The sequence below is a fragment of the Triticum urartu genome, chromosome 7A, assembly GCF_056163025.1.
Source record: "Triticum urartu cultivar PI428250 chromosome 7A, HENAU_Tu73, whole genome shotgun sequence".
Classification (NCBI taxonomy): domain Eukaryota; kingdom Viridiplantae; phylum Streptophyta; class Magnoliopsida; order Poales; family Poaceae; genus Triticum; species Triticum urartu.
The window spans coordinates 447,403,732-447,417,991 of record NC_141879.1 but is presented as its reverse complement, the minus strand read 5'-3'; the positions used below and the strand labels follow the sequence as shown (position 1 = coordinate 447,417,991).

At 44.5% G+C, this 14,260-nt stretch overlaps 1 protein-coding gene across 1 annotated transcript; it reads right to left on the bottom strand.

Moving 5' to 3' along the window:
- Positions 1-6,538: 6,538 nt before the first annotated feature.
- LOC125524089 (NAD(P)H dehydrogenase (quinone) FQR1-like) lies at positions 6,539-7,909 on the bottom strand. The gene is made up of 4 exons (XM_048689165.2): positions 7,887-7,909; positions 7,245-7,338; positions 6,856-7,097; positions 6,539-6,770 (listed from the first exon to the last, which is right to left on the bottom strand). Exons 1-4 carry the CDS (start codon positions 7,907-7,909, stop codon positions 6,539-6,541), a joined length of 591 nt encoding a protein of 196 aa, XP_048545122.1.
- Between the last annotated feature and the right edge of the window lie 6,351 nt (positions 7,910-14,260).

Here is a 14,260-nt window from a genome sequence, read left to right as displayed (position 1 = left end):
TCAAAGATGGTTAAGTTTCCTAACCATAGACATGTGTTGTCATTTGATGAACGGGATCACAACATTAGGAGAATGATGTGATGGACAAGACCCATCTGTTAGCTTAGCATTATGATCGTTTAGTTTTATTGCTATTGCTTTCTTCATGACTTACACATATTCCTCTGACTATGAGATTGTGCAACTCCCGAATACCGGAGGAACACCTTGTGTGCTATCAAACGTCACAACGTAACTGGGTGATTATAAAGATGCTCTACAGGTGTCTCCGATGGTGTTTGTTGAGTTGGCGAAGATCAAGATTAGGATTTGTCACTCCATGTATCGGAGAGTTATCTCTGGGCCCTCGGTAATGCACATCACTATAAGCCTTGCAAGCAATGTGACTAATGAGTTGGTTATGGGATGATGCATTATGGAACGAGTAAAGAGACTTGCCAGTAACGAGATTGAACTAGGTATGATGATGCCGGCGATCGAATCTCGGGCAAGTAACATACCGATGATAAAGGGAATAACGTATGTTGTTATGCGGTTTGGCCGATAAAGATCTTCGTAGAATATGTAGGAGCCAATATGAGCATCCAGGTTTCGCTATTGGTTATTGACCGGAGATGTGTCTCGGTCATGTTTACATAGTTCTCGAGCCCGTAGGGTCCGCACGCTTAACGTTCGATGACGATTTGTATTATGAGTTATGTGATTTGATGAGCGAAGTTTGTTCGGAATCCCGGATGAGATCACGGACATGACAAGGAGCCTCGAAATGGTCAAGAGGTAAAGATTCATATATTGGAAGGTTATATTCGGACATCGGAATGGTTCCAAGTGATTCGGATATTTTACCGAAGTACCGATGGGTTATCGGAACCCCCTGGGGGAAGTATTGGGCCTATTTGGCCTTATTGAACGAGAGGAAGAAGGCCACGTGGGGAGGTGCGCGCCTTCCTCTTGCCCAAACCGAATTGGACTAGGGGAGGGGGCGGCCCCCCTCTTTCCTTCTCCCTCTCTCTTCCTTCCCCTTTCCCTCTCCGATGGAAGGAAGGAGGGGACCGAATCCTACTTGGACTCCTAGTCCAAGTAGGACTCCCCTCATGGCACACACCCCTTGGCCGGCCACCTCCTCCTCCCCCTTTATATACGGAGGCGGGGGCACCCCAAAGGCACAACAGACAATCTCTTAGCTGTGTGTGGTGCCCCCCTCCACGGTTCAACACCTCGGTCATATCGTCGTAGTGCTTAGGTGAAGCCCTGCACCGATAACTTCATCATCACCGTCTCCACGCCGTCGTGCTGACGGAACTCTCCCTCGTCCTCAACTGGATCAAGAGCTCGAGGGACGTCATTGTGCTGAACGTGTGCTGAACACAGAGGTGCCATACATTCAGTACTTGGATCGGTTGGATCATGAAGACGTTCGATTACATCAACCGCGTTACTAAACGCTTACGCTTTCGGTCTACGAGGGTACATGGACACACTCTCCCCTCTCGTTGCTATGCATCTCCTAGTTAGACCTTGTGTGATCGTAGGAATTTTTTTCAATTACTACATTCCCTAACAACTGTTTCATAATGTTAGCAAATCAAGTTTTCAGAACACTGTAATACAACCAAAAAATGCATAAGATAATGAGCGTATACAATCTACAAGGTAATGTAGCAATTTCGAGGTTGGGTACTTAATTCGGTTATAAAAGAGGATCAAGGTAGTAACAAGGATTCTTATAATACATTAATAAGAAAAATTTCTGCACTGAAGACAAGATAAACAATTTCCAAAGTGCGTCAAAGCATCATAGAACATTACTGGCAAGATAAATGCACAATACACTCAAGTCATTTAATTAAATTATCAGTAAAGTAGTCACCAAAGTGCTCGGATGAACCGGAACAGAGCCAACATATATCATCCTAGACAAACGCAGTATCAACCATTTACCTTGGTGCTTTAGGGACCGACATGAGGATGCATGTATAAGCGCTTCTTCCGTGCGAATCCCCAGTCAACAAATAGAGAAATTGGAACCCATTCCATCACCAACTGATAAAGAAAGCACGTAAGAATATTGATATTAGACCAACTTGGATCTTCGGTGATTGTCATCCGGTATGGAGAATCGAAGGAGGGTGGGTGCGGAGAGTGGCCCCGTGGATGATGGATGGAGGCGGGGAGAGTGATGCGCAGAGGGATGTGGTCGCTGGAAGGTTGAAAGCGGCGAGGGTCGGGCACGTTCGGTGGAGCCAGTGGTGCGCGGCAACCGGAGGCGGCCCAATCGTGGGCAGCGAACCGAGGAGAGGCATCGAGAGGATAAGGCGCGGTAGGCGCTGGGGTAATGGGGACGATAGCCTCGACCCATCTCTCGACGCCACGTAGATAGAGAGGCGGCGCTGCCGGTGCTGGAGGCTGCCGCTCGGCACCATCTACATCTACGAGAAAGAGAGATGACAAAGCGAGAGGGCGATGCGAGGCTAGGGATTGTAGAGGAGGGTGGGGCCGTGTGATTTGAGTGGATGGTTTTGCCCATGGTTTTCTTGTATGTGGCGGTGGAGACGGTGGTGTCCAGCCATGCAGGCGAGGCGTGGATGGAGACGACGAGACGCAATAGGAAAGGAAGATTTTTTACTGGGATGCAGGGTGTGGGTTGGTTCGCGTCCTCTTTTCCTTTTTAACGGGGGTGGATGCAATTTTGTTCATGAGGGGAGAGATGCGACCACGTATAGATTCCATAACAAACTAATTAGGTCCTTAGTGGGATTTGTTTACAATGCGTTAAGATTTACGTGTCCGTTTTCTTAACAACCCTTTTTTGTTTCCTAATGATAAAGAAATTGCACTGATGGATGGATTGGTTGATTTGCATAATTTAGGAAAGTTAGATTCACAATCTTTTGCATGTTAGGAAAGTACTAATTTGCAAGGAAAGAGTGAAGAGAAAATAAATCGATGGACAAGAAAACCATCGTGGAGGGGTGAGGGGTAGTGGTGGGAGGTGGAACGAAGAAAACCAGACGAAAAAAACCGTATTAGGCTACCAAGTGCTTCATTAGGAGTAGAGATTTGGGATGCTTGAAACGTTAACACATGCCCATTTTATGAAGCTAGCAGTCACCTTGTGGGCAATATGAACATCAAAGAGGAAGATGACCGGGAACCTTTTCCTTAATTATGTGAAAAGGATATGAATCGCACCAAAGGCCACATGACTCTAACACAAGAAAGGGAGGAAAAGGACCAATGAGTTCGCCAACTGTGTTCACACATTAACATTTAATTGTGTGCCCCTAGTGTTGACCACTGTAAGCGAGACACACCACGAGAGGAACCTCCTTGAGAGCGCAATATACAAGACATGCTAACGAGAGGTTTTGAGGACTTGAACCCCCCCCCCCACGTCCATGAGGGTCAAAGAATCTCAAAAAATATCAGGAAATAAGTACCCAAATACCATAACAAACAGATAAGCCTACTTGAGAAATTGCTGCCTAAGAAATTGTTTCACACACCACCTAATATCTAAACCCAATGGGCAGTGGCCAAACTTAGTTGCACCACCAAAGCATTTTAAAAGGTCAAACAAGCAATCACGTTGTTCCAAAAGGCATTTAGCTCTCAATCACACATCAAAGACATTCAAGACAAAAGCTAGGCTGACATTCGTCATAGTTAATAGAAATACCATGAGAGAACTGTTGTGTAACAAAAATGAAAATAGCAACCATAGTAACAGTAGAGGTTTTAGAAAACTACTTCGTTTTTCTAGAACCAAACCAACACCGTTTTTAGCCAAACGGTAGGAGGAATCGAGAATGTGGGAAGACGTCGTCCTGCGGGGAAGAGAAAGAGGCAGAGAGATGGTTGGTTGTGCGGCTGGAGAGAGGCATCTATGACCAGAGGAGAGAGATGAAGGGGCAGAGGAGGGACATGGTGGTGGTGGAGTGCAGGGAAGAATGGAAGAGGTGAATGGGAAGTGGAGGGAGTGCGAGGCTCGAGGGTTGATGGATTGGGGGCTAGGGTTTTCACCGCACACGATGCACATTGCGTTTGTTCTCACACCGAGAATAGGAGGCAATTTCGCTTCATTCTCTGGCTCCACACTTTATGAGCCCACCCGTCATTGATCCTCAATGGAAGTGGTGATGTGCAATATGTTTGGACGGTCCAGCAACTGGGAGTGGTAAAAATCATACGACAGTGAAATGACCGCACGACCCAGGCTGATTACCGCTCGCAAGATCCTAGATTGTTAGATAGGGTAGCTCCTTTTATATAAGAAATTATCATCTTCTAGAAGAAGGCTAATTCAATGGTGAACCCAGATGCAATTTGACTTCATTTTCCTTTGGATTCTAACCATTTGGGGAGATCATTCCTATTTCGTCGCTTGTGCCACTCTTAAGGGTCAACAAACTATTGAACTGTTCAACCAAAAAAAACTGTTGAATACTTTGTCCAAGCAACCTCAAAGTATTGCTTTAGGGCATCTCCAATGCCGACCCGCAAACCGGACACCGCATCTGTCCACAGATACTCATGCGGGAGCCAACCATTCAAAACTAGATGCATACATTTCAAACAAGATTTCAACTAACTGGATGAATTACAAGCAAACCAGATGATTTTCATATAAATCGGATGAAAACATTTGCATTTCAGACATATTTTAACTAAACTATATTGGACTATGCTAAACTAGTTTATGGCCGGCCGTGTCGGATCTCCATTCCCATGACATGTCTTCCCTATGTCCGGCAGGCCGCTCGTCGGACTGCCCTAAGCCCTGGAGGGGTATTCTTCAGCGAGAGGAGAAGAGCAACCTCCCTCCGCCGCCGCGAAGCACGGATAACAGTTGGTTTTTGGACGGGGGAAGACGGCCGCCGTGGTCTACACCCCCACTCACCGGTCAAGTTACCCGCTATGTTACTTGGCGATGCGGTGGTGGTGGCCTTCCTAGGACCCGAAGCGGCAACGACCTCCACAATCTACTTTTCCTCATTGTCCGCGATGGGCCCAGATGTGCCGGCCTCCGCGAACATGGCTCTTTCCCCCCTTGCCTGACGCGTTGCCGCCATTGCTCGCGGCAGATTTGCCAGGAGACGACGTTGGCCAGCGAGGACAGACAAGGACGAATTGCGATGGCGGTGGCGCCGACATCGGAGAGTTTGCCAGCAAGCTAGCCTATATCTGGCTGGCTCGTCGGGCAACCCAGGCCGCTGCAAATGCCAAAGAACTCCTTCTTCTGCTTGCCGGATAGGCTGTCACAAGACTTTGGAGCCGGAGGCCATGACGAGTGTGGTACAAGGAGGAGATGGATAGGAGGGGGTGTGGTGTGGTCATTGCCTGACGCCTGGCCACGTTTAAATAGCGGGTGGATGCGAGTCACCAACCGGAGAGATGTTTACTGCCGGATCGCCTATCGGCATAAGGCCGAACGTGTGGCACTGGGAGCGCTGGATTAGGTTTCTCGGCACACACGCTGGTTTAATGGAGGTTGGCGGGCAGACGGGCGCGGTGTCAATGCGGAGAGAATGCGTGCTCAGCGGGCGTACAGTAGGCGACGCTCACGGCAGGCGAGCCGCTTTAATGTCGGCTCCACTGAGCCGTCCCGTCCACTCTAGGCCAGCATGAATGCGGACAGCTAGCTTCGGGCGCGGGAGAGGGGTTTTCTGGTAGGCCCTGGTTGCCAGACGCGGCCGTGACAGCGGTCCGAACGCCCGCAAAGCCCCCCAGTTTGTTTCCAGTTGGGAGGAGGAGACATGTGTGGGCCGGTCAGCGAACCGATAGAGGACCACGTTGGATGACAAAACTCGTCTAGACCGCGCGGTTCAAATGGTTGCGGGTGATTTGAGGGTCAACGTTGGAGATGTACTTAGCGCAGACTATTAAGAATATTTTTGGTCCGCACGAGTTTCATAGAAAACAGTTGAGTTTCGTTTAGATCTCTTTTCTGATATTCTGCCGTGATCATAGAAATGTGAGATTTTGCTACATCTACAGACAAATTTTACCAAGAGATTGTTACGGAATGAGATGGCAACGATTAATTGGGGAGGAAAGGGGCCCACCCTGAATCATTCAGGAGGGCAGATTAGTGGGAGATTGGCTGGGAGAGAGTCCGTAAGCAAATTCCGTAGATGGCATCCGTAAGTGTAGAATTATTGCACACGAGTGCATGACTTGACAGCAGATGTTATAGTAACAGTAACATTTCAACCTCATCCCGTAAAAAAAACGTAACATTCAACCTCAAGTACTTGGTCCACATAGTTACCTAAGGACGCCATTGAAACAATTGTAACCTAGTTCAGGACTAGGCTTTTTTCGAGAAAGGGGGCTTTTATTATCTCAAAATGTAGCATCAAGCCGACATAAAGCATTTAGAGTATTATCCAGTCTCTGCATAATTAGGATGCACACAACCAATCATCAAAAATATGATGAAGGACTAGGCATTTTACAATCAATGAACCGATGAAATTACTAGATTCAGAGCTAAACTCAACTTTATTCATGTCGACACGATCTTGGTAGCCGTCGATCATGGAGAACCCTTGAGCTTCTTTGCGATCCCCGCAAAGTATTTCCCTTGGTGGAAAGCCTGTTGCAGCTCAAGCTCAGTGGGAATTCGTGATCCATCCCCAGCAATGGTGCCAGACCCATACGGGCTGCCACCCTTCACCTGCCCCATCTCAAACATGCCTGCGCCAAACGTGTACCCGACCGGAACAAAGAGCATGCCATGGTGCACCAGCTGAGTAATGGCCGTCAACCTACAAGATCAGCAATAGACTAATTAGCATGTACTTCTACTATATAATTTCCATGACAAATCGACCAAGGAAGAAGGAATCTTACGCGGTGGTTTCTTGGCCGCCGCCCTGGCAACCGGAGGAGAAGAACAATGCGGCAGGCTTGCCGGCGAGCCGCTGCGGGCACCACAGCTCACTGGTGCCGTCCATGAACGCCTTGAACTGCGTGGGCATCATGCCGAATCCGTCGGCGTCGGCGAGCTCTGCGGGCGAGATGACCGGCACGTCATCCCTCTTGGCAGGAGAGCCCATCTTTGCGAGTGCTTCGTCGGAAAGAGTCTCCGGGACCTGTAGTGTATTCAGAGTTTGGGATGGGGTTTGTATCAGCAGGCAGAAAAAATCATTCGGCAATCCGAAAACTATATATAGCGGTAGATCATCTCAATATACTAGTACTATATCTTAGTCGGTATAGATATAACGTTGTGTGATCACCTGCCATAGCTTGACCTCCACACCTTCGACGGAAGACACACCCTTCAGAATCTCATCCGCTAGCTTGGCCACATGGCCATAGGTGGAATAGTACCTAAAGAATGTGCAAGCTCATGAATGAAGATCTTGTAGGATGACATTTGATTTCGTTTTTGGTACACAGTACAAAAAACTCCACAAAACTGAGAAGTAGATCAATGTTTTCAGCGGTTAATGTAATGTGGCTGTTGCAAGGCCAAGTTTTACAATGGTATCTGCTTTTTTATAACGATCTCTGCTTGAACCAGATGCTGAGCAGTGAGCAACTTCCGTTGGCGTCCTGGTCTGAACTGGCACAGCTCGTCTCCATATCAGCATGCTTTTTTCTCTGCCACTGTTACGCGCGAACAGTCACTGGGCAGTGATCAACGCTGGCTGTTTTCCCTATGATTTGGTTTCCAAAGTCTGGAACCCAGGGAAACAGAACAACGGAGCAACAGAGCTCTCGAACTATGAGTCTATGACCAACTCAGGGATTCCCCCCAAGAAAGTAAATCGCCCAAGTGATTAATCAAAAAGGCCATAATCTTGCTGCGCCGCAAATTGGTGGCCAGGATGGTCAGGCAAGAAAGTTGCCGGAGCAAATAAAGGGTGAGACCTCACACAATGTAGATCTTGGCCGCCATTGGTCAGCTTGGATACTTGAGTCCTTGGAGATCTTGGATTAGCTAGTTGAAGAAGATGGGGCAGGATTTCAGGAATGAGCGAGATGCGGCCTGGCTCTCGGTCGCCGCGTTTATGGGAGGGAGAGCTCCTCTTCACGTGAGCACGAATGGCCAAGACGAGGACCAACGCGCTGCCTGCGCGTGCCCCCGACCCAGATACGTGCAGTGCACGTGCATTTTTTCTACATTTCATTTTTTTGCGAGTAGCAAATAATACACTTCATTCACGCTACTCCTTTTCCTTTTTCTTTTGATTGAGTAAACACCCTTGTTCTTTACATCGATTGACGTACGCAACTCTTAATTAATTATTGCAAAATTTTCAAGCATGATAAAAAACACTATAATGGTGAACCAAATTTGTTTTACAACCAACTGAAAACAGTCTTATGTATCACATAGCTTGTTATTAGTTTGTCACCCATATCGGTTCAATAAAATCCCGAACGACCTTAGGTTGCACCTAGAGACCGTGGAAATCACGTCCTTCTCCCGACGCAAAAAGGACCACATATAGATCCAATAAATTATCTTGTAGATGAGTTGCAAAAACTCATAAAATCCACCATATTAGAGATATAGTCATTGTGACAGTTTCATATAGCCCAAAGCAAAGCACCGACTGATCAATTACCGAACAAATTCATAAATACTAGGGTGGGGTGGGGTGGGGTAGAGGGGCTTTGATATAAGACCATAAAATCTTAGCAGAGAACAATCTAGGGAGATGTGTTGAATTGATTCCTTATTTTTCCCAAACAATATTTTGCGCAACCTTGCCATCTACACATTTTGAGGTTGTCTTCGGTTAGGATCACCCTATCCTATATAAATGTCAAATGAAATATTTGAGCTGTTGAGGGACTTTAAGTTCCCAAATAAATTTATAGTTAAAATGCTGGATATAATTGACAAAGTTTGAACACATAGATTTGGCAGAAAAATGCCAGAAGTTTTAAGCTTCCACAAGAAGGTGTCTGGTTCATGTGTGAGGTTGACCGCTATCAACCTATAAGGCCATCTTCAATGCTAGACAATTATTCAAGCTCTTACGAAAAATGAATGAACACCGTTAAAATAGAAAACCATCAGAACGTCATTTGTTCCGACGGCAAACTCTAATTATGGGCGCTGGTAAAACCATCGTTGCACAGAGTTTTCTACCACGTACGAACAACAAATGCCCAAGGGCCTGGCACCAAGTCTTCCGTCGATGCCAATCTAGACTCCAAGAATCGAAGGCCTAATCGCCCGTTTGCTAGGAATTCAATCATGCCGCTGCTGTTTTGCCACCAATGTTGGGTATCCCTTAAATAGTTGCGGCAAACCTGTCCACTTCACGAGCGCCCGACGGAAAGCAATGTATTAATGGGACTTGACTCTAGAAAAAAATATTTTGGTTGACACCATTGCAGTTGAAAGATGTTGTATGCATAGTGCCAAAAACCTATATGACACTCACTACATCATATAGTCACCAAAACGCAAAGGGGCAATGCGCCTTGGGCTAGGCCTGGCAGGAAGGCGAGTGTGAGCGACATTTTTGGGGTTTGTCTGTAGCGTTTTTCTCTAGTGTTATTTGGTAGCGGTTTTCTCTAGTGTTATTTGATAGTTGTTTTCTCTAGTGGTTTTCGGTAGAGTTTTCCCTAGTGGTTTTTGGTAGCGATTTTACAGCGATGTATTTTATTTTATAGGGTTTTGACATTTTGATGTTTTGTTTTCCCGTTATCTTTACTTTGTTTTTTGATGTTTTATTACCCTAATTTTCTTATGTAATTCCATTTGTATTTGTTTTCACATTCTTTTTATGTTTCTTGTTTTCATTTTGTCCTTTTCATTTTCGTTTCTAACATATATTTTTAAAATAATACATATAAACTTCTTTTCTAGTACATGTAATTAATTTTCCATTTTAAAACAATTTATATCAATATTTGAACAATTTTGCCTAACAAGTAAACATTTTCTAATACATGGTGTACATTTTTTGAATAAAGCATCTTTAAAGGACATGGTGAATATTTTTAAATTTTGGTGACCATTTGAAAATTCATGAACATGTTTTATGTTTCATGAACATTTTGTAAGATCATGAATTTTTTTTAAATAGACGACCATTTTTGGACCATTCTTAAATTCATGCAAATGTTAACATTTTTTAAAAAATAGTGACTAATTTTTGAATTTGTGCACATTTTTTGAATTACCTAATATTTTATAAATTCTCGAAAAAAATTAATCTTGGAGTTATATATTTTTGAAGTATGTAAAAAATCCAGCAGCTGGTGTTTTGTTGGAAATTAAAACCGGCCAGAAAGCCACCAAAATAGATATAAAACCATAGTAATTTACTGTCTGATGGCAATTGCCCAGCGTGACTTGCATACTATATGACGCAAAGACTGTCATACAGGAGTCATGCATTGTGTATAACGGATTTTCAGAACATGGGGCAACGGATCACTTTATTCTGAACCCCCCAGAACAAGTGGTTAGAGGATTTGAACAAAATTGTATTTTTTTCCATGAATACACGTGCATGTGATCTAAGTACCTGTGAAAAATCGTTTGAAAATATGTTGTATTGTACGCTGCACAAAACAGATAAAATTACGGCGCAAAAAGGAAAAGAACTGGCCCAAAACTGCATGTAATTTGTCGTTTTTAATCTCTCACATGCAAGCACGTATATTAGTAAAATGTTGGCACGTTATATTGCACTGCTATACGTGCATGTACACAAAATTTCGGAATTCCTCAAGCCGTACAAAATCGTTTTTTTTTACTTCAAAATAACGGGCACTGCCCGTGCTCAGATATCAATTTTCGTGCATTGTGGCCATATCCCAAACCAAGAAGATGTGATGTAGGTGCTCGACTAGCCACAATCGCACTTTGGCACGGTGCGATCTTCCCAGAAAACCCCTTTCTTTGCTTATGTAGTAATAGAGGTCTAGCCGTACAAATTGTGTAGCCGTCTCGCTCAGGACGAGCAACTGGGCATAACCAACTGTGTGAGCAACGGCGCACGGGCAGCAGCCCGTTTCTATCGGTTTTTGCGTATTCCTTTTTCTTTTGCTCTCCCTAGTTTTCTTCCAAATATTTATTTACTATCCTTTTTCTGTTTTTATTTTATGGTTTCTTTTACTACTTATCATTTAAAAATAATGAACATCTCTCAAATATGTGAACATTTTTATTAATATGTGAACATTTACAAAACACCCCAAAAAAATTCTTACAAGTCTTGAACATTGTTTAAACTCGTGAACAATTTTCAGTTGAGAATATTTTTGAATGTATATAAAGTATATATCTGTAAACATTTATTGAATATTTTTTAAAATGTATTTCATTTTTTGAATCCACATAGATTCTTTAATCTGTTGAAAAATTGTTTTTCCCACAGTAAGTTTAACCATTTTTTATTGGGTAGCGAACATCTGTTACCCATTTTCTCAGGACGAATGGAGTCGCGTGGGGGAATGGTATTAGGTTGGTCTAGTGCACATGTTAGTGCTTATTATTCGCTCATAGCGACAACGAAGAATGGAAGCTCTTAATCCTTGCGAAATAACTAGTTAAGGGGTACCCATTGCAAAGGTCACTTTCAGGGCATTTACATTGGGGTGATTAGCACAGGTGCTAGGATCTAGTGGCGCACAAAGTTTTCTTTTTTTTTTCATAGATATTTTTTCTCAAAACATTTTTTCTCTTAAACCTTGCGTCCAAATCTCGAACTGTCTTCACTGTTGGATTTGTCGCGTCAAGATCTTCAAAATTAGATCCAATGTTAATAGCTTTCGACGGACTTTTTTCACTAAGAAAACGGAAAGCAAAAAACCGAGAACCGAGAGCACGGTTTTTTCCCACTTCGATTACAAGCACTGAAGCTAAAATGTCAATCATATTTTATATGCTTTTCTAGATGCATAGACACATTCTCGATCTACCTAAACCATGTGAGTCGCGGTAATACTTGGAAATTTTTAGCAGCCTACATGGCCATTCGGGGACAACTTACCCATGCCTAACCGGTTGGGGGGTGGGGGGGGGGGGGGTGGCGGGGCGGGGGCACGGGCGGCGGCGCGGCGTGCGCGGGGCGGGGGCGGGCGGCGGGGCACGCGTGCGCGGGCACGGCGTGTAGGCGGCGGCGGGCAGCGCGGGCGCGGGCGTGCAGGCGGCGACGGCGGGGCAGAGAAGGTGCGGTAAGGCGCGGCGCCGGCTGGAAAGGAGCCGGCCGTGGGAGAGCACCCCGGCGAGCGAGCGCGAACGGCCACGGCATGCCACGGCGGGCGCGGACGGCAGCTGACGTTTTAGGGTTATTTGCTGTGGTGGGTGACTCGAACAGACGCCAGACACAGATATCCGCTTTCATACCATTGCCATCCAGAAACGGACGAAATCCGAATAAACCGGACGTCCGTTTAGAGTCTTACAGTGGAGTTGGCCTAACCGGTTGGTACTTAGGTTTAACAAGTCAGTTGAAGACTGACCGACTATTCAGAGGTAGTCAACACCAACCGGCCGTATCTCTCTTCTCACTTGGCCGCGAAACCATCGTCTTCTTGGACACGGTCTCCCCCAACTTGTTTAGAATCTCCGCGCAAAGTTAGGAGAAGAACATTGACTATTTGACTAATGACTAGGAAGACTGGAACTACGACCAATCTCAATATGTGCCCTTTCTTCTGTAATCCATTCGTTTTCTAAATCCCCGTCTCCTCTAAGTACCGCCGCCTCGCACCGGTGATGCATCCCACGAAATGTTCCTAACAAGTTGTGATGGCGGTCAGCAATATATCCCTTCACCTTGAGGCCAAAGTGCCAAACCACCTATTAGAAGAAACATGTATGTTTGGTTTGGTCTTGTGTTTTTATTAGATACTCCCTCCGTTCTTAAATATAGTTTTTTTTAGAGATTCCACTATAAGACTACACCGGATGTACATAGACGCTTTTTAGAGGATAAGTACACTCGCTTTGCTTTGTATGTAGTCTATAATGAAATTTCTTAAAGGATGTACTTCCTCCGTTCCTAAATATAAGTCTTTGTAGATATTTCACTACGAACCACATACGGATATATCTAGATGCATTTTAAAGTATAGACTTACTCATTTTGCTTACTATGTAGTTCATAATGAAATCTCTACAAAAACTTATATTTATGAACGGAGGGAGTATTTTGAAGTGCGTAACATCTTTTCAAATATGTAACAACGCTTGAACATTGTGCTATGTAGTCACCTCAAATCGCCTGCCTGTCAGAAAAGAGCGTAATATTTTTCTGACTATCTGGTTGATGATTGTGCTAGCTTTGTCAAGACCAACTCCGAGCCAGGGCCAGTTGATCAAAAAGAGCTCACTTTTCCAAAGACAAAAAGGAGATGGAAAGGATGTGAAGAGGACATTTGTAGTGCTCCATGCCAGTTTTACAGTTTTTCGTGGACCTACTAAACACGAAGACCTTTTGAGAGGTAATGACATTTTGTGTGATCATGCATAATATGATCCAGGAGGATGAGGGTGAAGATGCTGTCAGGGGTGAGGAATTCGTGCGGGAGGTCTAGAATTCAAGAATACGGGTGATCCTATTGAACTCCCACATCATAATTTCGCCACGTTTGATGAGTTTGTCCAAATGCATCAACAAATTCTTCATCAAACAACTCATGAGCAGCTCAAGGAAGATCTGATTGAGCATTTCTGGGCGATTGAAGGGACAACTAGAACATATGTGTGAGTTTCAATTCAAACTACTTTATTACAAAACTTTAGTTGGATTGTATGTAATATTTCAATTAGACTATCACGTTTGAATATTTTCACTCATCAAACACTGATATACTATTATTTGGAGTGTTACGTGCTTAAGAAAGAAAAAACAAAGGTGGATGTTTTTTTTTTTGAAATCACAAAGGTGGATGTTTAGGGGACATGGTTCGATGACCGACTTTCGCATCACTGGCCGGGGACTCCTCTGAAACAGTCTGCGAATAAATACAGTGTCTGTTTTGGAAGATAGCGTTGGAGATGCTCTTACGTTTGGGACTTGTGCACGGAAAACAAATGCATGATTATGTACATTATGAGTTCATGTTCAGGCTGGTCACAATGGGGAGGAACTTAGGAGTAACATCACACATTCCAATACAATTTGGTTTATGTGACACATATTTAATGAAAAGAGAGGTGCTTGTGGTAACTAGCAAGTTACCGGAACATCACACACTCCAAGAAACAATGAGTCTATAACCTAATAAATACATCGTTGCATGACACTATATAGATGTTCCTGCCCACTATAAA

Excerpts from the sequence above, each read along its gene's own strand:
- LOC125524089 (XM_048689165.2), bottom strand. The coding sequence starts at position 7,909 with ATGGCGGCCAAGATCTACATTGT. Across the intron at positions 7,098-7,244 it reads TGGAGGTCAAGCTATGGCAG|GTCCCGGAGACTCTTTCCGA; the intron begins GTGATCACACAA and ends AATACACTACAG. Across the intron at positions 6,771-6,855 it reads GGCGGCCAAGAAACCACCGC|GTTGACGGCCATTACTCAGC; the intron begins GTAAGATTCCTT and ends CTGATCTTGTAG.